Here is a 27,450-nt window from a genome sequence, read left to right as displayed (position 1 = left end):
TCCCTTCACTGTCCCCCACCATGCACCCCCGGTGCCCAAAAGCCTCCCCACCTCCCTTCTCCCTGACCGACCTCCTCCTGGCAGGTCCTCTTCCCACAAATGGGTGGGTCCCGAGTGATAATGATGACAACACAGCTTCATGTGTCGTGTCCCCAGGAGGCACTGATGCATTTGGAGAGGTGTCATCCGTGACAATGGCACTGGAAGGTCCTGGCACGTGTGCCCCCAGGTGCCCCACCCCCGCCTCCCCCCACCCCCGCCTCCATGTCCGCACACTCTGCACCCCCCACCCCCGCCTCCATGTCCGCACACTCTGCACACCCCCCCGCCCCCGCAGCTTCCCTTCGAGAACCCCGTGGAGGTGTCAGTTGGCCGTCTTCCCCTCCCCAGAAGCCCCACCCACACAGACAACACCCAGGAGCCGATGGGGCCCCCTCCCCGGCTGGGCCCAGCAAGCTGGAGCGGGCTCCCCGGGACCAGAGGGGTCCTGCCGCGGGGCGCGGCCCCTGGTTCCCTCCGGCAGAAGGAGGCACCTGCCCGTGGCAGAGCCGGGAGGCCGGCGGCGGCAGCCCGGACAGCGAGCTCGGGCCTCACCCGGCCCCCCACGGCGAGAGCCCGGCTAGGCCAAGCCACCCGCGGTGGATCCCCCGGCTCCGGGCGAGTTCGGGGTCTGGAAGGTCGAGTGGAGCCTGGCCAACAGCTCGGGCTCGTCGCTTTTCCCCGAGGCCTGGGCGGCACCCAGCGGGTAGGCCTCCCGGGCGCGGCCGGGGCCCGCGCAGCTGAGGAAGGCCAGGCAGGCCCCCCGGAGGCGGCCCAGGTCCCGGTGCGTGGACTCGCTGACGAAGCAGTACAGCACGGGGTCGGCCACGCAGTTGAAGCTGGTGAGGAGCAGGGAGAAGTGGTAGGCGTTGAAGACGGCCTTGGCGAACTGGCAGCTGGCCTCCCAGAGGCTGCGCACGAGCAGCAGAGCGTGGTAGGGCAGGAAGCAGGCCAGGAAGATGACCACGGTGCTGAGCACGAGCCGCTGGATCTGGTCCTTGCGGCTCTTCTGGGTGCCGTGGCTCCGGCACACGGCCCGCAGGATGCCCCGGTAGGAGGCCAGCAGCAGGCAGAGCGGGAAGAGGAAGCCCACGAGGAAGCGGTAGTAGTTGATGCCCCGCTGCGATGGCTCCAGGGGGTAGTGCTCGAAGCAGACGCGGTGCCGGTCCTTGTCCTCCACCACCTCCTTGTGCATGAGGAAGTAGACGCTGCTCAGCAGCTCCTTGGTCCAGACGAGCGCGCTGATGGCCACGGCCGCCTTGAGCGTGCGGAACTGGTGGAAGCGGAAGGGGTGGGCCACGGCCAGGTAGCGGTCAATGGAGATGCAGCAGAGGAAGCCCACGCTGATGTAGATGTTCTCGTAGAGAAGGATGCCGCACACCTGGCAGGACAGGTCCCCGTGCGACCAGTGGTCGTGCTGCAGCACGTACTGCAGCCAGAAGGGCAGCGAGCAGATGTAGAAGAGGTCGGCCATGGTCAGGTTGCACAGGTACACGCCCAACTCGTTCCGGGCCTTGATCTGCAGGTAGCCGAAGTAGAGGGACAGGCAGTTGGCCGGGAAGCCCACCACCAGCACCACGATGTAGACCACCGGGGCCAGAGTCTGGTGGATGGTGTGGTCGATGGCGCACAGTGAGCCGTTCTCCGCAGTGACGTTCCCCATCTTTGGGCCTCAGGGCGCCTCGACCCTCACGGGCTCAGGGAATGGGCCCGTCTCTCTGCAGCCATCTTGTTCGCCGGGTGTGGCTCCAGCTGTATCAAAAGCTGGGCCTCCTCCGTGGTGGCTAAGCCCCTGAAAGGTAAAGGCAGGAAAGGCTTAGGATGATAGCAGCTAATGTTTATGTAGCGCCTACTGGGTGTCAAGTACCGTTTTAAGCGCCTCACTTAATGGAGAAGGTTGGACCAACCTCAACTCAGCTCGACTATCTAGTTGACTACCTTGGTCACGCACCAAGACACTAAATGGTGGTTTGTGCCTCCCTATCCCCACTCCCTGGCTTCCTGTCCCTTATTTATTTTCCTGGTCTCTCAGGGGCAGCAAGGAAGGCTAGGAGCTCTTGTGAGCACAGACTCATCCCAAGCCCCGCTCTCCAAGGGACGCTCAAGGTAAAGATCAATTCCAACCCGCACATAACAGCGAGGGCCCCGGCCACCCTCCCTCCGACAGCACTATGCATCATTCACAGTTTTCCTACTTGCTCCCAAGAACGTACCAGGTCAGTTAGCACTGAGGCCACAGCCCCTTCTGGGGGCCTTTCCAGACAGCCCGGAAGGGGCCCAACCTTGACTCGTCCTATTGTGCTCTGGCGAGAAACAAAGACCACCCTTCCCACAGGGCATTGCCTGGATTCCTGGGTGCTCATCAGGAGGTGCTACTTCACCTCCTCTCCGTGGAATTGAGGACCCAGCGCAGGAAACAGCACAAGGAACCAACAGAAATGAGTGCCAGGCCAGGGTCAGCCGCTTACAGGCTGTGCGAGTGATTTCCCCTCTCTGAGTGTCAGTGTCCTCATCTGTAAGGTGGGCGCCGAAACACCTGTCCTCGGGTCAGTATCAGGGCCACGTAAATCGACGGATGCCAAAATCCACAGCATTGTTTTGCCAGAGGCAAAGAGGCAGAGTAAAATATGGTAAGTCTTAACACTGGTGAAAAGCTTATATTGTTGAGAATTTAACAACAACAACAAAAATGCTACTGCTATGTGTACAGATACATTTGAACAAGATAGAACAAAGATTTCTGTGGTAAGCCCACTTTATAAATTAATATATCGAAGCGAAAGGCCTGAGCTACTCTACTGATTGAACTCTTCCGGCCCCACTGAAAAATCTCACTGTTTCTAAATCAGGACTTCTAATTTTTTGTTTGTGTAAGAATCATCCTCCCAGAGAGCCTCATTAGCCACTCTTTTCCCCTGACGGCCCCCTTTCCGTGAAATTTTAATACCCCAAATATATTGCACATCTGTTTGTGTACTGTGGCCCTTTGAAGGGTGACAAATCATTGTAATAGGTAAGATTTTTTTTTTCACCCCACCCAAGAACCAATTTCACCCCCCGCCTTGAGCAGGTACAGTCTATATGGTTGTAAATTCTGAACGAGTGAGGTTTGAATTAAGCTGTTTGGAAGTATCAGCAGATCCACCCTGCCCCTTGCATAGTCTCTCCACCATAGTCAAGCTGCGACTCAGGGACCCAAAAGGGAGACCCGCTCAGAGTGTGCCGGGCAGCCACCTCACCACCTGCTGACCACGGACCCTCCCTCCACCGCCTCACCACTGCAGCTCTGTTGTGGCTCTTGCCTGGCCCCGTGGCCCCAGGAGCCAGGGCTCAGCCTGGAAGCGGGTGCAGCATGCAGGGGAAGGGCTCAGAGACACCCAGCCCAGCAGTTCCAGTCCTGGGGTGCATGGAGGGTAAACTTGAGGGATGCCCCTGCAACGCCCTGCTCAATCTTGTAAATAAGTAAGTATGGGCATTCTTCCTGGGAAAGTACCCTGTAGCCTTCATAAGGGTCTCTAGACGGGCAAGAGATGGTTCTACCAAAGCTACCCTCCTCACGTGGGCTCCCTCCCCCACCCCAGCTCTCCCATTCGTCCCCCGCCCATGACCCACATAGAAGCCACAGTCCTCTTTCTAGAATAAAACCAGGTCCTCTTCTTCCTTGCTTAAAAGCCACTGAGATGGCTTCTCATCACACCTACAGTAAAACCCCAACTCCGGATAGGACCTACAAAGCCCAGCGTGATCTGGCCCCGGCTCCCTCGGCCTCGCCCACCACCGTCATGCATTAGCCACAAAAATGAGCTGTCTGTGGCTCAGGCCTCACGCCTTGGCTGCATAAGCCATTGTCTCTCAGGAGAGCTGTCCCCTGCCCCCGCCCCCCCCAACCTCCCCCTCCACGGCAGGGCTGGCTCCTTTTCTGCAAGATCTCAGCTGACCACCCCACATAAGCAGCCCCCTCCCCGGCCACCCTCACACCTCCTGCTTGACTGCTCCTCAGAGCCCCCAGCAGCATCCGAGATTGCTCTTGTCGGTTAACTTGACTGCGGCTGCTGATCTGTCTCCTCCACGGGATGTGAATTCCAAGAGGCCAGAGGCCAGGTACGCCTTGAACTGTGCCTGGCACTTCACAGGCACTCACGAACACTTCTGGAAGGAATAAGTGAATGCCACCGCCCCATCTCACAGGTGAGGAAACTGAGGTCGCCTGAAGCCGGACTGAGGAAGGAAGCCTGGGTCTCCCTGCTGCATGTCCCACCTCCCTGCCTCCTGACAGCCAGTCTCCAGCTGAGACTCACTCCCAAAATCTCAGTCTCCAGAAGACGAGGACGCCCGGTCGGGGTCAGCTCTCCATCCTACACAAGCCTGGAATCTCAGTGATGGTGGTGGAGGGGAGTGCTTCTTGGTGTTTTCAGTGGTGGTTACATATATATATATATAACATACAATTTACCACGGTAAGCATTTTAAAAAATGTACAGTTGATTAGTCACACTGTCGTGCAACCAGGACCACCATCCGTCTCCAGAACTTTTTCGTCTTCCCAAACTGAAACTCTGTCCCCATGAAACGCTAACTGAACTCCCCATGCCCCTCTGCCCCCCACCCCAGGCCCTGGCACCTACCATTCTACTCTCTCTGTCCCTGTGAATGTGACTATTCTGTGGTCCTCGTCCAAGAGAAATCGTTCAGGGTTTGTCTTTTGGTGACTGGCTTATTTCACTTAGCAAAATGTCCCCCAGATTCATTCATGCTGTAGCATATTGCAGAATTTCCTTCCTTTTTAAGGCTGAATAATATTCTATTGTGTGTATTTACTATATTTGGTTTTTCCATTCATTTGTCAGCGAACACTTGTTTCTGCCCTACCCGTTGGCTTTTGGGAATAATGCTGCTATGAACATGGATGTATGGTTATCTATTCGCGTCCCTGCTTTCAGCTCTTCTGGGTAGATACCCAGAAGTGGAATTACTGGATCAGATGGTAGTTCTATTTTTAATTTTTTGAGGAACTGCCACTCTGTTTTCCACAGCAGCTGCACCATTTTACATGCCCACCAATGGTGCACAAGGGCATTTTCTTGGGTTTTTTTGCTTTTTGTGTGTTTTGGTTTTGCTTATATGTTTTGATGGTGAGAAGAAGGGGAAAGGGGCAGCTGAGGCCTGTGACCCCGAAACTCTGCCCAGTGTGTCAAACTGTGGCTCCGTTCACCTTCCTCTTGCCAGCCCTCCTATCCCTGAATCCCAAGCCCACACCTGTGGGGCCAAACGGTTCGGCTGGCTTCCATATGAGAAGTGGACAGCAGTCCAGGGCCCCGAGCTGTCCCCAGGAGCACTCACCCAGGGCAAACGAAGCCATAGCGAAAAACACATCCTGTCAGGTCTTAGGAATTCACTGAGAGTCACCAGGCTGAAGCCTATTGTTTCCTAGCGGTGAGAGTATATCTGTGTGGGGGGCAGGGGTGTGGGGGACGGGGCGGCGCTCGGGCAACGGCGTGTCCCTTCCTCTTTCCTAGGCCAACAATAATCGAAATCTGGCAACCAGAGTCAAAAATATTCAAGCCTGCAGGGCAAAGAAGAAACATTTACTATGTTTAGATTAAAGCACCTCCTACGTTCCCTTGTAGCAAAAAGGGTGTTCTAAGAGCAGTGGTTTTCAATTTAGGTGCATTAAAGAGTGCCCTGGAAGATTTGTTTAAAACAGATTATTGAGCCTCACCTTCAGTGTTTCTAAGTCAGTGGGTCTGAGGTGGGGCTTGTTCCTAAGGTGATGTTGGTGCAGCTGACCCACGAAGCACACTCTTGTGTAGCAAGGCGCTCAAAGGTCTGGAACGTCTGGGATTTGGTTCCTGATAAGTGGCAGGATAAGCACCCAGATAACACGAGTTCCCAAGCTGGGGAGCAGGGGTGGCTGGAAGGGAAATTTAGGATGCAGCAGGACCTCACGGGCAGAACCAGGATACAGCCCATGCAAGATCAATAGCCTGATTCAATCTCTTGACAAACAGTGACTGGATCTGTCGGGGTACTTACACCTCGTATTTGCAAAATCTTTTACAGTTTGCAGAGCATTTCGTATCTGCTCCCCCCCACCTTCACAAAGGCCCTGTTATTGCCCCCATTTGAGGGGTGAGGCAACTGAGGCCCAGAGAGATGGAGTGGCTTGCCCAAGAGTCCAGTTCCTCTGCGTTTCTCCCACCCTCAAGGAGCCTCCAATCTCACAGGCATACATTTCTCTCACCTGGGGGCAGTGTATGGTGGTGCTGTGAGCATCCCTCACGCTCAAATTTAAAGTTGGTTTGTTCTTTTCACACGACACACATCCTCTGGGGGACAGCATCCCTCTCTGGTTTCAACCCCATCTGCACTCTGACGACTCCCAGACCTCCCACCAGGTGGACGGTGGACATAACCGGTGTCCCGCTGCCTCACCAGACATGGTCAGTCAGGCCACCCCACTTCCCTCATTTCTGCATGAATCTGCTCTTGGAAGGGGCATCTCTACCTGCCCAGCTGAAGGGCCTTCAGCTTCTTTCCGCATCTTCATCCAAAGCATCCAGTTAATTACCCAGTTCTACCATTTTCAGCTCCTAAATATTTCCCACATCAGTCTCTTCCTCTTCAGTTTCCTCACCAGTGCTCTAGACTGGCTTGGTCAAGACTTCATCCCCAGAATCAGTGCAGTGGCTTCCTATTGGATTTCTTGGCTCCATTTTACCACCCTTAAGGCCATCCTCTAAAATACAAATCTAACATAATCATTCCTACTTCAAATCCTTCAATGGCCCTCCAATCTTTCATCCATCCATCCATCCATCCATCCATCCATCCATTCACTTATCCATTCACACAACAGATACTTACTGAGTATCTATTGTATGGAAGCCACTGCACTAGACACTGTCACTTAGTGTAACTCAAGTTGCATTTACTCTCATGGGACAGTGAAGAAGACAGGTGAATCCAGCTCCTAAAGAGAGCACAGGATTTTAAGGGAGTTCATAGGAGGTAACCTGACCCAGCCCAAAAAGCCTTCCTGAGCAGCAAGTTAGGCTAAGACAGCAGAAGGGGGAAGGGCTGCCCAAGCAGAGGGGAGTTTCTGTCTGTGGAAACAATGTGTGCAACAAGCCAACTATGAGAGATAATGGGCACTTTTGGGGAACTGAGAGTAGCCCGACATGACAGGGTCTAGGTATGAGGAAGCATGGCCAGAGGGGAGACAAGAAGAAGCTGTAGCAACTGACAAGTAATGAGAAGGGAGATGGACAAATCTGAGTCGGGCAAATCTGAGATGTTCCTCAGTGCTTGGTCCTTATAAGCTCTCAAAAATTACTTGGTAGATGGATGGAGAGGTGGAGAGGTAGGTGGGTGGGTGGGTGGATAGATGAATAGCCACCTATAGATGGGGGGCAGGTGGATGAGTGAATGAATGCATGAAGGTAGATGGATAGATGAGTGAGCGAATGGGTAGAGAGATGGACGGGTGGGTGGATGGTAGATGAATGTGTAAACAGCTAGATGGGCGAGGGGTAGACGGATAGATGGATGGGTTAATGGGTAGAGAGATGGATGAATGGGTGACTGGATAGGTAGATGGGTTTGAGGTTGGGTGCTGGGACAGTGGGGATGTCATCAATAGAAACAGAAAGGTAAGAAAGAAGATTTACGGTAGCCTGCACTCTAGCAGCTGGGCATCTGCTCAAGCCTCCAGAGCTGGTCAGAGGCTCCAGCTTTTTCTCCTAGGGACTAATCCCAGCCAGCCTCCCCTACTGGTTCCTGAGGACACGTACCCCCAGATGGAAACTACACCCTGCCAGGAGTGTCCTTTCTGTACCTGTTCTCCATAGGAAACTTGCTCCTCAAAAATCAGGGGACACAGTGGATGCAAAAGTGATCTGTAAATGGAAAAACGTAGACAGAGTGGCAGAACCAAGCCACATCAGCGGAGAGCCCTCCACCTGCCAGGAACGTTTCCGTACATTCACTCTCTTTCAACACCAGTCTTATCTGGGCTCACTTTACAGACGAAAAAACTGAGGCTCAGAGAGATGAACCAACCTGCTCAAGATTCCACAGTCACGATGTGGCAGGCCAGGTTTTGAACTCAGATCGGCCCACACTTTCTTCTGCATCACATTCTCTTTCTGTCCGTCACGATTATCACTGAGCAACCACCCTCTACCTCCAGGCTTCACTGAGCCCCAGTCCTCGGATGCCACCACGAGGGCCCCCAGGCTTAGTCCTGGGCTGGTCCCCTGCACCTGGCAGGTGCTCTACCAGGTCAACTGTTTCCTCAACACCCACTGAGGAAAATCCAAGGTGCGCCCAGTCCGTGGTTGCCCAAGGGGTGGGGATCGAGACGAAGAACCAACATTGGGGAGCCCCTGCGTCTGCCTCAAACACTTCATCATCCAGCTAAGAAACCCAGAGACTACACAAAATAACCCAACACCTAAAAGCAAATCTTTACACAAATGCCCAACAGCACGGAGGTCTCCGAGGACTTTAATGACCATGAGAAACTAGCCCTGAGAGGAAGGAAGCGCCTCTTTGACGCAAGCTGAGAGTCTCCTGCACATTCCCAGCCAGGAGGCAGAGGTGCTTGATGCTGGCATTGAGCTGGTGCATAAACAGTGATCTAATCTTCGCGTCTCTTCCGTGTGCTGCACTCAGGCACGCACACAGACAGTTACTCACGGAGCCCCGAGCCCACGGAGCGGGGAGTTTCCTGCAGGCCCAGCTTCCCTTCCCTTGAGCGGTCAAACCTCCGCATGCTTTCGGAGGCTGACATTTCCCTCTGGGACACAAGTAGAAATCAGGCCGCAGTCTTCCTTGGTCCCATCTGGCTCCCAAATATCCTCACTCCCGCACCAACAACAAAGAGACAGTGTCATTTCTAAAGCCCTTGCAACTGTTTCGAAGTTCAGTCCCATGGGGGGCAGGGGGGGCCTCGCGGCTCAGGCTGTCCCTCTGAGGCAGCTTGGCTGGCACTGCTATCCCCATTCACAGACCCTGAACCCCAGAGAGCCTAACCCAGTGGCTCAAGTTCATATAGTAAGTCAGGTGGATCTGAATGCAGAACCCGGCATCACGGCACAAATTTGCTGCCTTTTAAGCTCTTTCGACCACAAGCCACAGCAAGAACGTACTTGACATTGTAACCAAGCACGCACAGACATTATACACAGGCATGCTTGCACAGTGAGAAACAAACTTCCCCAAAGCAATACTTACCCTAGGACTTGCGACGCACTCTGATCATTTCTACTTGGTTTTCGAAATGCAGCTCATTAGCTACTAAATTGATTTCTTGACCCACTAATGAGTCGCCATCCTCTGTTTCGAAGCAGCTGGACTGATCCCCTGCCTTGCTCAGCCTCCAGACTCCAGGAAGGTGATGACGGTCTCTGCCGCCAGGTGAGAGCAGGCAGGGAGTGAGCGGCAGCAAAGGGGGAAGCTGGGTCTTCTCTGACTGTCCACCGGGCTGAGCTGTGCCCTCAAACCTCAAAGACCCCGGGCTTCCTCCAGCCGCTCTGGAGAGGCCTGGGGGAGGAGACTGGACCCACCTTGCCGGGCCCGGGGGACGCCCCAGGCAGACCACCCTGCAGCCAGGACCTGCGCTTCCCCTCCGGAGATTTTCCACAGACCACACCTCCCAGCTCGGTCTAGAAAATCCCAGCTGGAGGCTGCCCATTCCTGAGCTGAGGCAGAATCATGTGAACTCCGATCTGGTATCAGGCTGGGCGGTTGCCGAGGAACACTCCCCAGCCAAGGATGAGAGTGGGGTGGGGGGACGGCTCCCTCCACGCATCCTCCAAATGCTTGCCACACACCCCAGGGGGTGGCAGGGAGAAACCTCACCGGGACTGTTCAAGCCTGAGTTAGGGGCAGGGGGCCTTGGGGAGTCTGGGGGGGGGGGAGCTGCGGGGGGAGCCGAGTGCACTAATTCTACCCATCAAACCACCCTGAGCACCTGCAGGAGACCAGGAGAAGGGGTGCAGGAGGTTGAACCCCTGCCCCAGGGGTTCTTGCTTGAGCCATTCAGACAGGCCAGTGCTCCAGCAACTAGAATATACTGTGGACACGGACCGGCAAGGACAATGGGATAACAGGCAAGGAGTAGGGAGGATGGTTAGTTCCATGCCCATCCCCGGCCTGTCACCCTTCGGCGGCTCACAAGTGACATCTGGGTCAGTGGGTCACACCTCACCTAAGAAAACACCTGCGGAGCTTATAAAAAAGAATGCCAATGGCCATGCCCTACCTCAGATGGATGAAATCATCCTTTCTGGAGGGGAGGTGCGAGCACCAGGGTTTTAAAGGTCTCTGGACAACTCCAGTGGGCAGCCACGTGCAGCAGTGCTGATGGGGTGGAAGCAAGTTGGGTCCTGTTTTGCGGACCAACAGAGCCAGGGCAACAGAGGAAGGTTCTGGGCTATAAGGGAAACAGCAGTGTTTTAAAGTAGCCTGGCCCCGAGCAGGGAGCCGGCACTGGGCTCTGGCTTCATGGGGTCTTCTGTCTCTCAGCGGCATTTACTAAACTTCCTCAGCGCCGCAGGACTGAAAGAACCCCTGGAGGTTACCCAGCTCAGCCCCCTCAGTTTACAAATGGGGAAACTCAGGCACACAGAGGCCAAGGGTCTAGACCAGGGCCCCAGAGCTAAATGAGAGAGCAGCGATTCTCAGAACGTGCTGCTGACTGCAGGTGCCATGCTGTGTTGGCAGAGCCTCCTCCCTTTGACGTGATCACCTTGGAAGGGGCTCAAAGGAGGCACTGCTGGAGCCAGAAAGCCAACGTCCACTGTGCTTGGGGGTCACTGAGAAAGTGCAGTCTCTCTGCCCTATTGGGTGATCTGTGGGACTCATCTTCTCCAGAGGATGAATCACTATTATAATCTTTTGGGGGGACTATTTTGGTAGGGATGTCAGAAAAAAAAATCCCCTCCCATGGGGCCTGGGCCCTCCAAGCAAAAGCTTCTATGTCAGCTGCTGCAAAAGTCTGCATCTCGTGATGGAGTGGTAGTGCAGGTTTAGACCCAGATGTTTCTCCCCCTCCCCGAGCCGCAGAAGTGTGGCTGGTCTTCCCTCATGTCACAGGAAGGAGCGGGTGGGTGAGGAGAGCACGGTCAACTTCGTAGTGAATGCCTGGCTACCCAGGGGACACACAGGCCAGAGAAAAGTCTCTCTCTACAGGCTGGCCCAGCCTAACAGGGCATAGACCCGCAGACTGTCTATACCTGTGGAAACCACGGATGGTACCACGTCCCCTCCCCCGCCCCAGGACCCTCCCCTCCCAGGAGCTGCCCGCAGGCTGCCCAGCCCCCTCTGCAGCCAAAAGACACCATATCTCCCCTGCAGTGGGGAGTCTTCCTTTCTCCAGGGCCAGAGATCCCCTCTTCCTCCCCAGTGGGCCTTTGGGACTGCAGGTGGAGGGGTGATTCTTACTTTAGTTGAACTCAAATCAGCTGAGCCCACATCTTCTGAGACACCCACTCAGGAAGAGAAAAAGGAGCCTGTGCTGTGTTCTACTTTGGTGCCAGGATTTTGTCCTTAACCTAGAACGGAAAAGAAGGACTAGAAACTGTGGGGACACCAAGCATCAGGCAGGGGCTTGAGGGGTCCTGGGGACCCCATCACTTCGACTCCCCCAAACCTCACTCAATAAACCTACAACTAAGTGCAAAGTAATGAGTTTGTAATAGAAACATAGTCTCAAGAGAAGCCCCTGGCCTGCCTCCCCCCATTCATAATCTGTCCTTCAGCCCAAAGTGACAGTATCTTGGAGCTGCTGCTGGAGAATTCAGTGAAGGGCAAGAATGCCTGAGCTAGGGCACCTGGGTGGCTCAGTCGTTAAGCGTCTGCCTTCGGCTCAGGTCATGATCCCAGGGTCCTGGGATCGAGCCCCACATCAGGCTCTCTGCTCAGCGGGAGGCCTGCTTCTCCCTCTCCCTCTCCCACTCCCCCTGCTTGTGTTCCTGCTCTCTCTCTCTCTCTCTCTGTCAAATTAATAAATAAAATCTTTTTCAAAAATTAAAAAAATAAAAATAAAAAAAGAGTGCCTGAGCTAGGTGGGGCACAGTGACCTCCCAGGGGCTGCCAGGGTCCACCTCTGCAGCTCCTTCCATCCTGGAAAGACCTAGGGCCTAAACTGTGCCCGGCCTGCCACCCGAAATCACGGTCTCCTGCTCTCAGCCCTTGGGGACAGCAGTCAGGAAGCATTGTAGGCCCTCACGAGAACAGCAGCCCCAGAAGGTCAGACTGAGCCCTGGGCCTCCCTGTCTGCCCCCAGCATAAACATCTCCTCCAAGAACCTTGACTCTGAAGGGCTGGTGGACTTTTCTGAGCCCCTCTGAGCCTATTATTTTGAGGGCAACAGCACCATAGGCCACAAGGCTCTTGGGCACCCACTGGCCCCTAGAAGTCCAGGCAATCTGAGAATCACCATAGGGAGGACCATGGAGTCGGCTCTGAGCCGGTGGCACCATGCAAGACCTCCAGCACGTGGCAGCGAGCCCAAGGGCACGGGATGAAGGTTAAGAGCAGAGGCGCCGGGCCAGACCGTGGAGGGGCCAGACCGTGGGGGTCTCTCTCAATCCCCGTGCTGCCACTGTCTGGCTGTGTGACCTTGAGAAACCGCAGACCTTGCTGACCAATGAACTTTTATGAGTCCCCCCAAAGGGGATGAGGTCCAGCAAGTGCCTGGCGCCTAATAGGTCCCTTGATGTTAGTCAGGATACAGTGATGATGGGGATGATGATGATGGTGGAAACAGGGTAGAAGGTCCTGCCCCATGGTCTGATTTACCCCAGGAAGAGTGGAGGGTGAGCAGGCCAGCTCGGTGAGGTGTTTGTTATGGTGCACTACCTGGTTTCCCCTGGCTACTCTACCGATTTGGGGCTAGTTGGGGTAAAGACCTCGGAGGCTCCCTGAAGGCTCTGACAAGTACAAGTGTCTTATCATGAGCCATCTGCTATTTGACTGCAGGGACCTTCGCTGACTTGTATCTTGAAGGCCGGCCTTGACCTTCCCCAGGCCTCCTGCTTTCGCCCAGGCTTACATCACAGGAGCTGATGCAAGGTGCAATATTGTTGCAGGTTCAAAGGTGGCCAGGAGTGAAGTTAAGATGGCTTCAAGGACCAAGAAAAGAACCAGCAGAGAACCTCCCAGAGTGCCTGGCACCATGGCCCTGGTGGAGTCAGGGAAGAGGTGGGAGCAACTTAGGATCAAGGAGGGCAGTCATTGCCATTTGGGGAGTATGTGCTTAGTACCTGGTCTGAGCACCTTTCAGATGCTTCCTGTTTTAACTTCTGTACCAGTCCTGTGAGGCAGGGTTATCCCTGTCTTCTAGGTAGGGTAATGGAGACTCAAGAGTGCCAGCAACTTGCCCAGGGTCCCATCGCTAGGAAAGAGCAGAACTGTTTGACTCCAAAGACTCTTGACCACTGTATGAGTTTCTGGTTGCTGCTGGAAAAAAACTGCCACCAGCTTAGTGGCATAAGACAACATAAATTTCTTGTCTTAGAGTCTAGTGGTCAGAAGTCTGACATTAGTTTCACTGAGCTGAAAGCAAAGTATTGGCAGGCCTGCTTTCCTTCTGGAAGTTCTAAGGAAAAATCCCTTTCCTTGCCTTTTCGAGCTTCTAGGGGCTTCCAGCATTCCTTGGCTTTCAGCCCCCTTTCAGCTTCCAAGACAGCAGTGGTGGGTTGAGCCCGTGTCACACTGTGTCACTCTGGTCTCTGCTCCCAGCCTCACATCTCCTTCTCTGACTCTGACCCTGCTGCCCCCCTCCTCCACTTTTAAAGACCTTTGTGATCATGCTGGGTCCACCCAGATAAACCAGGACAGTCTCCTTTAAAGGTCAGCTGATTAGCAAGCTTGATTCTACCTGCTACCTTAATCTCCCTTAATGTCACGTAAAGTAACATATTCATGGGCTCCAGGGACTATGAACGGGACATCATTTGGGGGTCCTTATTCTGTGCCACCATATTGCCCTTATTAAAAACCCTACCGAGCAGTGCTTCACAAATGTCGACGTGAATCTCCCAGGAATCGCGTTTACGTGCAGAATCTGGTTCGGTAGGCCTGGGGTGAGGCTGAGCACGTCCGTCTAACAAGCTCCCAGGCCCCTGAGCCGGGCCGGCCTTTCTCTCTTTTGTAGCCTCATTTATTAGTACCATACTGCCCGAGGGTCTGGCACTAATAAATGCTTGATAACCAAAGAGGGGGGCAGCTGGGGTGAGGGGCTGGGAAGTGGAGGAGGTAAGGAAGGAAATAAATAGCTGGGCATTGTCGCCCACGCCCACCCCGACTCCAGGACAAAGTCTAACAGCGAGCAAGAAGGGAGTGTGATGGAACCAAAGCCATGGGGCCCAATCAGAGGTGTGGGGGGTTATGACAGAGCCTCTGGGCAGGGATGGCCTTGGAGCTAGCTGTGCCCCCGGAGTGGAGGGCGGGCAAGATGGGCAGAAGGTGGCTGAAGTGTGAAGGCAGGGAGGAGGCCCCATCAGCCCTTGCTCTCGCGGCCCACCCACTTCCTGGCTTCTTCTCCCTACTATTCAAGGTCAAATCCCCCCTCCGGTCTTCAAGGCAGCGTCTCCCAGATGAGCTTTAGGAAGCCCGCACCAGTGTTCCCAGGCCCTGCCCTGGATTCACTGAATCAGAATCACTTCAGGATGAGGTCCAAGAGTCTGGCCTTTGAGCAATTCCTTTTGGTTTTTCTGACACACACCAAAGTCTGAGCACCAGAGCTTTAAGGCCCAGTTCAGATGCCACCCTCCTCCACACATCCCTCCTTGGGTTCTTTTTGTCTTTCCTTGGCCGACTTGAAACTTCTGAAAGGTGAGGTCTGGGTGTTTTACTGCTGTGACTGCCAGAGAGCTGGGGGGGACCAGGGCTCCTCAAACAGAGAGAAGGTGGCCGGTGAGTTCCAGACGACAGATAGGCCATGGACAAAGGGACGCCGGGTGGGTGCTTACATGCTTGGAGTTACTGCTACATGCGAGATGCTGTGCATCCCAGAGCGTGCCTTGATGATGCCTCACAGCAACCCTGTAAGGTAAATATTATTATCCTGGCTTCACCACCGAAGACACCAAGGTCACAGAGCTGGCTCATGGCAGTGCTGGGGTTCAAGTCAGGTCTAAATTAATTATGTTCTAATAATTAACAATGCAGTGCGTGGGAATTTGGATGATTATTTGCTCATGCCCATCTCCCCTTCTAGAGAGTAAGCCCCAGGAGGAAGGAGGAGCTGGGTCTGTTTTGTTCTCTCTCAGAGAGAAAGAAGGTAGTTTGGCCCAAAATAAATGCACAACAACAATATGTTGAACGTGTGAATGAATACATGAATCTAAAATCCATTTCTTTCTGCAGCCCAGTGTGGCTGAAATTGAAGTCGGGAAATAACAGACTGGGGCAGACAGTCAGACTCTGGGAGGAGGCAACCGGAGGAGGGTTGGTTTTGACTCTGAGGACATGGGTGGGTGGCCATGTGTGAAAATACATTACAGTGGAAACCTACTGCTGAAAGAGAGACTTTGGTCTCTCTTTGGAGAATCTGTGGTCTCTCTGAGAAGGTCTCAACTGTCTCGGACATCCTTCCGGCTTGGAGCCAAAGCACAAACCACAGACCTGAAGGTTGCCATAGCGACTCCCGGGGCCTGCTGCCCTCTCTGGCCTCCTGCCCTCCCCGCCCACGGCACTTCAACCCATCAGCTAATAACCTAATAATGTAGGACAACAGTCACTCCAAACACCCAGGCAGCAACCCTCTTGAAAAACAAACAGGTTTCTCCAGGGACCTGAGAGCTACATCGATGCTCATTATACTCAGCCTGGGCCACCTGTGAAAAATCTGCTTTTCTGAACCCCAATTACCCTCTCCCTGGCTTCCCCCTCTTGTTTTAAAGACAAGGGGTTGGCGGAGCTGGGGACTGAAGCCCCGGAGGTTCCAAGGAAACGGATACTAGAGAGGCCACTATATAGGATGTCTGTTCCTTCAGCCCGGAATCAGGCCCAGAGAAAGAGATCTGGACCAAAACAGGCTCTGTGGTAAGACCCTAGTTATGGGTATCTGGATCTCTGCTGGTCTTCTTTGCAAAGTTGAATTAATTTGTCACCATGGCACCCAGGAAAAGTAAAAAAAGCAAAAGGAAGGTTTTCAAGTTGTGGTAGATTCAAGATAGTTGGAAATTATTTGATGCTTTTCTCATTGAGAGACGGGGTCTAAGTCCCCTCTCCTTGAATCTCGGTGGGCTGTTACTCCTGAGGCCAACTCTGAAGAGACTGGAAGCTTCCACTTCCTATCACTTGGGATAGTTGCCCTTAAAACCTGGCTACCATGCTGGGAGGGGGCCCACATTGACAGGAACCCAGACCCTAAACGACGGTCCCAGCTGAGGGCCAGCATCAACTGGCCTATCACACGAGTGTGTGATCTTGGAAGAAGATTCTCTTGCCCCAGCTGGGCCCCATCAGCAGATGCTGCAAGGAGCAGAGTTACACCATCCCCACCAAACCCTGCCCCAATCGTGGATTCCTGAGCAAGGCAGATGAATGCCGTTACTTTAAGCAGCTGTCTTTGAAGTGGTTTGTTATGCAGCAGTAGATAGGTGGGAGACAAGTATTATCTTTCTCCAAAATCAGGTGAGGGCTTATCATGTGCTGGATTCATTCATATGGTTATTTTAATTTTTATAACAACTTTGTGGGTGGATATAATAATCATCATTTTCCCCATGAACTACTAAGGCTCGGAGAGGGAAGGTATCTTGTTTGAGACCAACCAGCTCGGAAGGATAAAACCCGTTTTCCACTGTTGGCTGTTGGATGAGTCTTCCCTCCCTACAGTGTGCACTGTACCCAGAAGGGTGCAGCATAATGGTAATAACAATATTCATAGCTAACGTCTAGGGGGCACTGAAAAGCTTTCAAGGCAAGATCTTCAGCTGCATGATCTCACGACCACCCTAGGAAGCAGGCTCTATTATCATGCCCATTTCACAGAAAGTGACACCGAGGCTTAAAAACAGGGTAGCTGATCTGCCTAAGGTAATAGGTCTAATAAGAGGAAGAGCCGAGATGTGGACCATAGTCCTTTAGCTCTGGAACGGGGCTCTGAGCGGCAGATGCCCTAGTCTATGGCATCCACACTGCTAAAGCCCCACTTCCTCTGTTAAGTTCAGGAATTTTCCCTGCCTTCTTTTCTTTGAAAGCTTCCCTGTGCCAGAAGACACAATCGCATCACCTCAGATTTGGACCATTCTCACATCTCTTTTGTCCTCACGACCCTCTATGTGGTGGCCATGGCTAATAGTTATTTGTTTCACGGAGGCCCAGCCACAGAAAGTGACCTGCCCGAAGTCACAGAGCCTCTGGCTCCAAGACTGTGCTCCCTCCTCCTAAATCCAAAAGTGTCTTCCTGTGCCGTTTGGTCACCATATCACTGTTCTCCAGCTTGAGGATAATCTGGGCCCACCGACTGCCAGGCAGGAGGCCTTGCCAACCCCATCCGGCGTTCCTTCGGCCAATCGCAGGCAAGCTTTCCCTGGGCCGGACACCTGCCCTTCACTCAAGAGACACCGAGCAGTTTCGGGGGAAGGAAAGGAAAACCTGGCGAATCTTTGTGTCACTGTGCTGCCTGCCGCGATCTGGGAAAGGTCAGCTGTGTGTGTGTGTGTGTGTGTGTGTAATTACCAGGTGGCCACAGAGCCAGCCGAGGGGGTGGCTGCCAAAGCAGGCAGCAACCGCGGGGCAGAGACATTTCTACCCCAGAGAGGGACCGGGACGCGCCCGCGGCGCGCGGGGGTTGGACACCAGGCCGGCCTGGCCGCAGCCGCGTCTGCCCTCTTCCGCTAGGCACCCGCCGTGCTCGTCCGGGGCGCGCCCGCACTTGGCCGCCTCCGCCTGGCCCCGCGCGCGCGCGCACACGCGGCCGCTCCCGCGCTGGCCCCCCCTGGCCCGCGCACACACGCGCGCACGCCGTCGCTCCCGCACTGGGCCGCTGCGCCCCGCGCACGTACACGTGGCCCCCACGGGCCCGTGCGGGGGAAGGCGCAGACCCGGCTGCCAGTGCCCAGGACCCGGTCCGCTCCGCTCGCCTGTGCGCAGGCGGTTTCCTGGTGCGCCAGGGACCCCACGACCGACCGACCCCGACCGTGGCGAGAGGAAGAGGCCTGGCTCCGGGGGACACATACCTGCGCGGTGAAGGGCCAGGGTGCCGGTCGCAGTTACCCCGCGCGTTGTCCGCGCCCGCTCCTAGGGCCAGCGCGCAGCAAGCAAGGTGGGCGCTGCGTCCTCCGGTTGCTGGCAGAGGTGGTCTGGGAACGCTGGCGGGTCCATTTCCTGGCCAGGCCCTCCTCCTCGTGGTGCCCCGATTTTCCCCATCCTCTCCCCCTTCCCCTCCTCACCCCCGTCGGGCGCACCCAGTCCTGCGGGTCCTTGCCCTGCCCGTCACTGACCACAGGCCACAGGCTAGGCGCCTGCCGGGAAGAACCACAGTCGCTCAGACCTGTCCTAGAGGTACAGCACTCCCCACCCCCACTACCATTGTGTCCCCGAGTGTGGGCTCAGACTGGCCTTGCCTGCAAAAGGACAAGGGTCCTTCTCCGCCACATCCCTGGGTAAGCTGAGACAAGAGCCCGGCAAGCACCTTTCTGTACTTTTCACGTCCTTATCCGCGGCGCCAGCACATCGGTAGCCACTCAGGAAGTGCAATCCCGCCGCTGCTGCCCCGAGCCTCTCTCCAGCTCCCCTGACCTCAGTCCCAGCGGCCCAGCCTAGGTTTGCTGCCTCCTGAATCCCAGCCCTGGTGTTTCCTCCCCCCCTCCCCCGTCCCCCCCGCCTGAGTGTGCCTGAGTCATGGGTGGCCATGCACGACACAGAGGAGGACCTCCTGCTGGTTTTGTTGGGAATTCAAGGAGGCATTAAGGCCACCTGCCTTCCCGCCTGCCCCAAACACCCTAGAACAGCAGTAACAGTAGCCAGAGCTTTGCAGGGTTGAGCACTCACTGTGTGCCAGGCATTGTGCCAAGCACTTAGATGCACGGAACTCGTCAGATCCTCGCCACTCTACTAGGTACCTACTGTTATCATCCCCATTTTGCACGTGGCGGGGGGGGGGGTGAGGCACAGAGAGGTCAACTAATGAGCCCGAGGTCACACAGGTAGTAAGTGGAGGCACTGACATTCGAACCCAGGCAGGTGAGTCCGGAGCCAGCATCCTTCCCCAAGCTACGCTTAGCTGTTCCTTCAGCACCTCTGCTCTTTCATACCCGCAGATCTTAACTCTGTGTCCCTCTCCACTCAAAAGAACTCCTGTCCCCATCTCCTGAACTCCAGCCCCAGTTTTGAGACCCAAAGGTCACTTCCCCTGTCAAGCCTTCTTGGCTCTCAGTTGTGCGGTGCTCGCTTGGCTCCCTTCCCAGCATCTTTCGCACCATCCACTGGGGTCACTGGCACCCAGCTGTCTCTCTGCAGGACACTCACTCCTGGCCCAGCGCTTGGCTCAGAGGAGAGCACCCCATTCCTATTTGTGAAATGAATGTCTGGGAGTGGTCCCTGCGGGCGTCTGCGGAATCTTGTGCCGTTATGGTCGTTAGGACCCGTGGTCGGGGGGTTAGGATGGAGCAGGCAGAGAGGTAAAGAGAGAAGTCGATGTCTCACCTTCGGCTAAGCCCTCCGGGTGACTCAAAACTGCCTGCTTTGTGACTGGGCCCCTCGGTGAGTCTCTGGAGGGAGATGGACCTGGACAAGGGGGGGAAGATACCCTGGCTGGGGGCGGGGCAGGGAGAGCAGAGGGCAGCAAGAACCTCCTGGCAAGCTCTTCTCAGAGGCTGTCCTCATTTTGAAATTCCTCCTTCTTGCAAAATGTTCACAAATGGAGTTGTCTGGATTAATTATGCATGCCATAAAAATGCACATCAGAGTCTGCCTTCAAAAGCCAGAGTGTCTAGGGTTGGAGCCCCAGCTCTGCTACCTACTAGTAGGACGACCTTGGATAAATCCCTCAAACTCTCTGTGCCTAGTTCCTCATGTGTGAAATGGGGACACTGCTTCAAAAGGGAGTTGAGGTGATTTCATGATTAAATCAGGCAAAGCCCTTAGCTCGCCACCCAGCAGATATTAGGGCTCAATGGATGTTCGCTGTTACTGCCCCCGCCGCATGCCCTCTTATATATGGCTCTTATCTTTTGAACACTTACTGTGTCCCTAGTGCTTATGAATGGTCTCTTTGAATCCCAACAAGTAGTTTTCTTCTTCCATTTTACAGATCAGGAAACTGAGGTTCAGTGAATTGCCCGAGGCCACTCAGTGCTGAGTGTCTGAACCAGGACTTGAATAGAGTCCTAACTGAAGCTGCTGCTTGCAGCAACTATGATCTGCCTCATCCTGTCCCCCCAGGAGAGAAGTGGGGTGTTTTAAAGCCCCATCTTCAGTTGCCAGATCCAGGATTCTGGCTCCCAAGGGTACAAACAATGCATGCCATGTAGAAAGTTTGTTACAAAGTGAATCTTGTGGGGGCTGCCAGATTCACAGTTGGGGGGGTGGCATACACACTGTAACTTCTCAGATGGTGGCCCCCTCTCTCCCTGCCTATCTCTTTCTAGCATGCAGTCTCTGTTCTCTGTTTATGGATCTCTAAACCCAGAACCTTTTACAAGTGTAAATACTCTTCAATTAAAACAAGCTCCGTTTGGACTCGTGCTTCACTTTTTAGAGCTAGAACAGCATGGCACCTATACTAGTTACTTGAAGATCCAGAATTGGCCAGTGGAAAAAGGGTTGGCATCTCTGGCCATGCTCTCCCTAAGAAGATGCTAGATTTGGAGAAGCAAAGAGATTCATCGTGCTGCCTACAGTGTCACCTTCTGCTGTGCTTCTCGGTGTTAAGATATCCAGTCCTTGGCAGGGGCAGCAGAATTTGTTCTTTTGTAAATAAAACCTGGCATTGGCCTTGTAAACAACAAACAGCTCACTAAGTTAAAATGAAGCATGCATTGTTTTCCAGAACCTTCCTGGTTCTAGGGGATGGCAAATTATGGCCCATGCTCCTAGAATGCTGATTTGAGACACTGCACTAATTAACTGTCTTTCTTGCCCACAGCAATCATCTCCCACAATGGGCTGGACTCCAGAGACGTGGGCAGAATTTCTCCATACCTGGCATAAGTGACATTGACGTCCATTGCTTCTTTTCCAGCCTCCCCTGGGTTTTTCGGTCTTGGCCTTTGCATTTTCCCAGTGTCTGGTTAGGGAAGGCCCGTAGGTGCTCAGAAATGGCAGTAGAGGGGATGGAGGAAAGAGATTGTCATACCAGGGCCAGAAGTGTGCCGAGGACTTTTTATCAGCCCATCCACATCCACTCTCTGCCTGTCTCTGTCCTAACTCCATGGATTGGATCACTGGCCTCCCTTGCCCTCTGGCTTCTGTTGGGTTTGGCCAATGGGAGGCTTCTGTTGGGTTTGGCCAATGGGAGGCTTCTGTTGGGTTTGGCCAATGGGAGGCTTCTGTTGGGTTTGGCCAATGGGAGGCACCAACTGCGATCAGAGGGCAGCAGGAGAGTGAGGAGGGAGTATCCCTCACCTGCCAGGCTGGCTGCCTGCCTTTAGCTGCAGCTGGAGCCCTTGTCCTGTGTGGCTCCTCCCTCTTCTTCCTCCAGCCTGGGGTAGGGACAGCTCCCCCGAGAAGCTGGGCCCGGGTACCCACACCTTTGAAAAACCATGCCTGGGTTAACCTCTCCTTGGTCACCCTGCCTGACGGTGCCTCTTCTTCCTGCCAAGGCTCTGACTGGACCAGAGGCGTCTTCACTGTAAACTCGCACTAATGGAAGAATATGCGCATAGCTTAGAATGTGCACAGATTATCTACTTTAAAAAAAAATTACTGTTTTTTCCAGTTCCTTCTTCCACTTAGCACAGCTGGCCAGCCTCAGAGGAAATCTGTCTTTAGCCCCCTGAATAACAGAATGAGCCTCTGCTTCCTCTGCCTCTTGCAGACTCCCTGGCCCTGTGCTTCCTGTCGCTGTGAGCCCCCTAGCTGCTCATTTTGGTGTGTCTGACTTTCTTTTTGAGAAATGCTTGCCACTGCAGAGTCAAGCTCGTCCCTGGACAGTTTCAAGCAGCAAGAAGATGGTTTTTCTGAGAATTCTCTTTCCCTGGCATCAACCACACTCCAGCAGGTTTGGGCCTGAACTGATTAATCAGAGTGACCTGATGAACACAACTGCTGTTTCCGCTCCCACTCAGATAATCCTTGGGCTCTCAGACAGAGTGTGACTAATGTGGCCACCCGAAGGCAGGAAACTCTTGAGTCTGGTGGAGAGGGAGTGCAAGTCCAGACGAAGTGTGAGCACATACATCTGGCACGCTGGGGAAACCCTGTTGCGTGCCTGGCTGGGCTGCAGACTTCTGGAAGAGGCCTTCAGGCGAGGCTTGCTCAAGCTCAGGCAGTTTGGAGAGGGGGTAGCATCTGAAGGTCTGGGTTCAAATCCCAAACCTGTTGCTTTCTGGTTGGGAGTGCTCTGCCAAGTGTTTCAGCCTCCCTGCAGCCTGTGTTTCCTCCTTTAAATATGGGTGTAATAATGAAGATCGCTGTAAGCATGAAATATAAAAGTGCTCTCAAGAAATCCATTGACCTAGAAACCAGGGGCCCAGCCTAGCAGGTGCAAAGAGAGCAGGTTATGCTGGGAAGGCACAAAAGGGGGCTAGGCTGACTGACGTAGAGTGGGTCAGGCTGCGACTGCTCAACCAGCCCTGACCAGTCTCTGCCCTTGGTTCGCCTGCTTATGGAGAATGGATCAAATCGTGGCTCTCCATACTGGCTGCGTGACCTCGGAAAGTTACATGACTGCTCTCTGCCCCAGTTCCCTTATCTGTAAAATGGGGATAATAACAGTACCTCACAGGGTTGTTGCAGTCAATGAGTATAAAAACTCTTAGAAATATGCCTGCCCCACTGCCTCCTCAATAGGTGTTAGGGCACCCCTCTCCATCCAGTGCCTGTGGAAGGCTTGTGTGTTCCCCTCTGGCTCGGGTATGCAGGCAGGCTTCTTCATTATGGCGAGCTAGGGAAATGTGGTTTACTTTCTTTGGTTTGTTTCTTTGTTTTCCTGTGGGGATCATATGATTGGGGTGTGAGTGTGGGGGCAGGGCAGAGGTGAATCTGACTGGTAGGTGGCATCCAGGAGCTCTTCCGAGCTCACCTGTCTGGAGCCCCTAACAAGAACCACTGGAAGCTCCCTGCTGCTCCCCGGGATAGGCTTAGGTGCCTCTAATGGGGTCGACGAAGGGCTGACACGGGAGGGGACTGGCAGAGAATTTGTGACCCAGATGGAGCCTCGCCCAGAAAATCTCAGTGAAAATTCTCCCTCTGTGTTGGGCTTCAGACCCTGCCCGGCCTCTCCCAGGCTGTGGGCTGGGATCCTGGAGGTGAGGCCCCAAGGTTAGGAGGATGCACACGGGGGAGCCAGAGTGCCTGGGTTCAAATCCCAGCTCTGCCATGTGCCAAGTTATTTAATCTCTCAGCGCCTCCCCTGTTCAGTGAGGGTAATAACAGTGGCACCCACCTCAGAGTGTTGGGAGAATGTGCTCAGAATGGTCCCTGGCCCAGAGTAAATGTTCAGTAAACATCAGTTGTTATTAATATACCACCGGCCACAGCGGCCTCTGACTATCAGGGACAGCTGTTACGGCAGCCTGAATAATGCCCCTCCTCAAAGATGTCCAATGTTCCAATCCCTGGGACCTGTGCATATGTTGCCTTTCATGGCAGAAGGGACCTTGCAGGGGCGCCTGGGCAGCTCAGCTCAGGTCAAGGTCTCATGGGTGGCGGGATCGAGCCCTGTGTCTGGCTCCACGCTCAGCAGGGTGTGGATCTGCTTGAGATTCTCTCCTTCTGCCCCTCCCCCCACTCTCACGAGTTCGCTCTCTCAAATGAATAGATGTATCTTTTTTTTTGGAAAGGAGACTTTGCAGGTGTGATTAATTTAAGGATCTTGCGATGAGGAGAGTATCCTGGATTTTCCATGGGTGGGAAAGACACAACCAGCAATAGTCAGCTTTGAGGATGGGAGTTGGCCATCAGTCAAGAAATGCAGGCGGCTACTAGAAGCTGAAAAAGGAAATGAGATGGATTCTCTCCTAGAGCCTCCATAAAGGAACTCCACTGTGCTGACAGCTCGAGACCCATTTCCGACCTCCAGAATTGTAAGTTTAAATTTCTGTTTTAAGCCGCTAAGCTTATAGGGATTGTTACGGCAGCACAGGGGACCATACGGCAAGCGGCCCAGACCCAACACAGCAGCATCCCTGAAGGCGGGACCATGCTGAGTCACTCCACAGTGGGTAAGAAGCCTCTGTGGTGTCACCCATACTGCTTGTCCCGTGCAGGTGTGGGGAACACACTGGACCACGGAACTGAATGTCCCCTGGGCACAGGCACTGCTAGGCACTGAATATTCAAGGGCAGGAGAACCCCGGGGGGGGGGGGGCTCAGTGGCTTGAAAAAGGCCTCCTGGAAAAGCTGGACTCTCAAGCAGGGCCTTGAAGGATGGAAGGTGTGGAGTTTTGTGCAGGGAGGAGGAGGAGGAAGGAAAGGCATTGCTGGAGGGGGCCCAGCAAGACCAAAGTCAGGGAGGTCAACCCAGTTATTCATTCATTATTCATTCATCTGTTCAACACCCGTGCTCCAGACCCAACACCTGGATGGTAAAGTGAGACAGACCTGGTGGTGGCTCTTACGCAACTTATACTTGGGAGTGGAAGCCAATACCCCATTACAGTAAAGCATGACAACCCTAACAACGGGAGAGGTACAGGCACATCTGGGTGGGCTTCCTGGAGGAAGTGGCCCTTCAGGGATAGATAAACTGAAGGCTTGTTCTGCATCACTTCAGGCTCTGTGTGATGCTCTGTACTCAGTAGGTGCCGACTGATAGAAGTTTAGCCATGTATTTTGTTATTCCTTATCTAATTCTCTCTTAACCTGTTTTACTGCACTAAGGAGAAAGTCTCAGCTGGGTGTTAGTGTGCCTTTAGTTCTTAACTCTTGTTAATCTCCCTTTGTAAGCTAGCCTCAGGTGTGTTCTGCAAGCAGTAGGTGCTGATCTAAGTTTAGAACCAACACTGCTTGGTTTTCCTTGTTTTTATTTGTTTAATTACCTTACTTTTGTGGCAGAGGGTACTGATTTTCCACTTCTGCAAGTGGAACACAATTTCCTTTTTTAAAAATAAGGGTATTTAAGTGTCATAGAACCATGAGTGGGAGGGGGGTTCCCCCTCCTGGAGTTGAGCACTGGGGCCCAGTTGAAGACAAAGAGGGGCACCCAGGGTGCCCCGAAGCAATGGGCCTGACTGTTCCTTAGGACTTCCACTTCCCGTTCTACAGCCCCTGACCCACATCTGCAGTGCTGGGGAGGACAAGCAGGAACTGGGATCAGAGGGTGAGCCACCGGGAGGCTGAGATTCTCCAAGCGAATTCTCATGGAGTGCGGTTGGGCTGCTCCAGGGCGAGGAGCCCAGCAGTCCATCTCCTCAGGCAGGGGCATGCTCCTGGGCTCAGTGTGCCTTTTTGGTCGGGCAGAAAAGAAGCCTGGGGAGAGGCAGGAGCCAGCCAGGGGGCAGTGAGTGGCCTGCACGTCCTCCGTGTGTCATGCAAGCTGGCGTGGCGGACAGGAGCTAAGTTCCCAGAGGGCTGTCTGGTGGGGCCGGAGCCAAGGGGGCACAAGGAGATGGTACTGGAGCCAAGGCACCCGTGTCAGGGATCCGGACAGTGGGGAGGCCCCAGAGGACCTTTTGCATTGTACCCCCGAGGGGCCACCCATCAGGCACCATCAGGGCCAGTGCAGGCTGGCCAGAGAGAAGAGATGACCAACAGTGAGGGGACATGGCTGGGGGACGGCTGCATGATGGGACCAAGATGCCGGTCTCCCTCCTGCCCCCAACACAGTGAGGGCGTCAGGCCCTGGAGGGAGTGGAGAAGGAGGGGGCCCTGGTCCCTGTCCTCTCTTCAGAATATAGGTTCTCTTTGTCCTCAGCCAGGGGCCCCAGGGGTCATTCTGGGGTGTCAGGGCTTGTGCCCAAGGTACCAAAAAAATTGATGGACTCTGCCGGAGAAGCTGTGAAGCAGCCTAGGGGAAGATCTGAAAATAGTGATAGCAAGAGATTAGGTTTCAAGTGCCTGTTTCACGAATAGAGGTTCTGCCATAATCCAGTTTCCAAAGTAAAAATATTCAATAAAAATATGATGTGTATAATAAAATGGAACTTGAGTGGCTGAGTTCGGAGGGAAAGCTAGGATTGACACAGCAATGACAATACTCTGATAACACCTGTGAGTAGCGGCTGATGGGCAGGGAAGGCCAGAGTACCTGATCAAGAGGAGGGCAGTCCGGGTAGCCTTCCTGGAAGAGGTGACTTTTAAACTGAAACCCACAAGGGGATGAGGCGGCATCCTGGGAATCCTCCCAGTGACTGGTGTGTATGGTGCTGTCGATACAGAAGGGGTCCTGGGAGTACTGATGGTGTGGTCTTAAGAATTTCTCATCAGTGCAGGGATAATATTGCCTTAGATTCTGATCATTTAGGGCAGGAAAGAGAAGCATGGTGGACTTTCTGCCAGTTACTCCTTGAATTATAGCCTGTCTCCCCAGCTAGAGTGTGAGTTGGATGGGCAGGGACCAGCTCCCTCCATCCTGGGTTTCAGCCTGGCAGAGGGCCCATTTGCTGAATGAGTGATAAGGAATGGAGCGGGGGAGCGGTTGAGACAGGTGGGAGATGCTGCCGGAGAGGCACTAGCACCAGCAAGCATTTGGTAGGTGTTAGTTTGCTCTCTCCCACCTCCCCATCAGCAAAGTCTCCAGCCTGGGACCTGGTCCTTGGACTCGGCCCCCAGCGCTCTTGGGGAGCGGGGGGGGGGGAGGGGCCGGGGGGGGGGACACCTTAGCAGCAGATATACAGGGTCAGGGCATGTCCCCAGAGGACGTGAATGGTGTTGGCCTTTTGAGATTTGCCCCCACCCCAGGGACCCCTCGGCAGGGCAGCCCCCTCTGGCCTGCTGCCCACCTCCCCAAATGCCACCCTCGTGACACACCTTCTGGGTGGTAGGTCCCTGGGCCCCAGAGCACTATCAGTATGGACCTTGGAATGACAGGGACCTAATTCCCAGCCCTTCTCCTCCTCCACTCCCCACAAAGGCCTTTATCCGGAGACCGGATTTTGAATTTTCCGCCGCAGGAGATGTCCGGGAGCCGGCCTTGCTGAAGGTCCAGCGGTCCCCTCGACCGGCCATGCCCGCACTACCTGCCCCGCTAACCCCGGCCCAAACCCCAGCGGCCCCGGCGCACTCACCTCTCTCGGGTCCCGGGCGCAGGAAGCCGGGCCGCGGCTGAGCGCGGACCGCGGCGGGCAGGAG

The 27,450-nt window shown here is 54.4% G+C and overlaps 1 protein-coding gene and 1 long non-coding RNA gene across 6 annotated transcripts; one reads left to right on the top strand and one right to left on the bottom strand.

Annotated features, from left to right (window-relative positions):
• Positions 1–321: 321 nt before the first annotated feature.
• Positions 322–23,932, bottom strand: GPR68 (G protein-coupled receptor 68). 5 transcript variants are annotated; one of them, XM_027569491.2, is made up of 4 exons: positions 18,237–18,860; positions 11,485–11,594; positions 9,274–9,446; positions 322–1,831 (listed from the first exon to the last, which is right to left on the bottom strand). In XM_027569491.2, exon 4 carries the CDS (start codon positions 1,700–1,702, stop codon positions 620–622), a length of 1,083 nt encoding a protein of 360 aa, XP_027425292.1. In that variant the 5' UTR covers positions 1,703–1,831; positions 9,274–9,446; positions 11,485–11,594; positions 18,237–18,860; the 3' UTR covers positions 322–619. The 5 variants fall into 5 exon arrangements, with proteins under 5 accessions (XP_027425292.1, XP_027425294.1, XP_027425291.1 ...); XM_027569493.1 differs by lacking the exons at positions 9,274–9,446; positions 11,485–11,594; positions 18,237–18,860 and adding an exon at positions 21,202–23,932; XM_027569490.2 differs by lacking the exons at positions 9,274–9,446; positions 11,485–11,594.
• LOC113908888 lies at positions 18,192–27,450 on the top strand. The gene is made up of 3 exons (XR_003515632.1): positions 18,192–18,322; positions 24,003–24,245; positions 27,233–27,450. It is a non-coding gene; the product is annotated as an uncharacterized LOC113908888 (long non-coding RNA).

Source organism: Zalophus californianus, chromosome 6, assembly GCF_009762305.2.
Source record: "Zalophus californianus isolate mZalCal1 chromosome 6, mZalCal1.pri.v2, whole genome shotgun sequence".
Classification (NCBI taxonomy): Eukaryota; Metazoa; Chordata; class Mammalia; order Carnivora; family Otariidae; genus Zalophus; species Zalophus californianus.
Note: the sequence above shows the minus strand (reverse complement) of the source record. Positions and strands in the feature narration are given on the sequence as shown.

Coding starts and splice junctions, on each gene's coding strand:
- GPR68 (XM_027569493.1), bottom strand. CDS start 1,702: ATGGGGAACGTCACTGCGGAGAACGGCTCACTGTGCGCCATCGACCAC.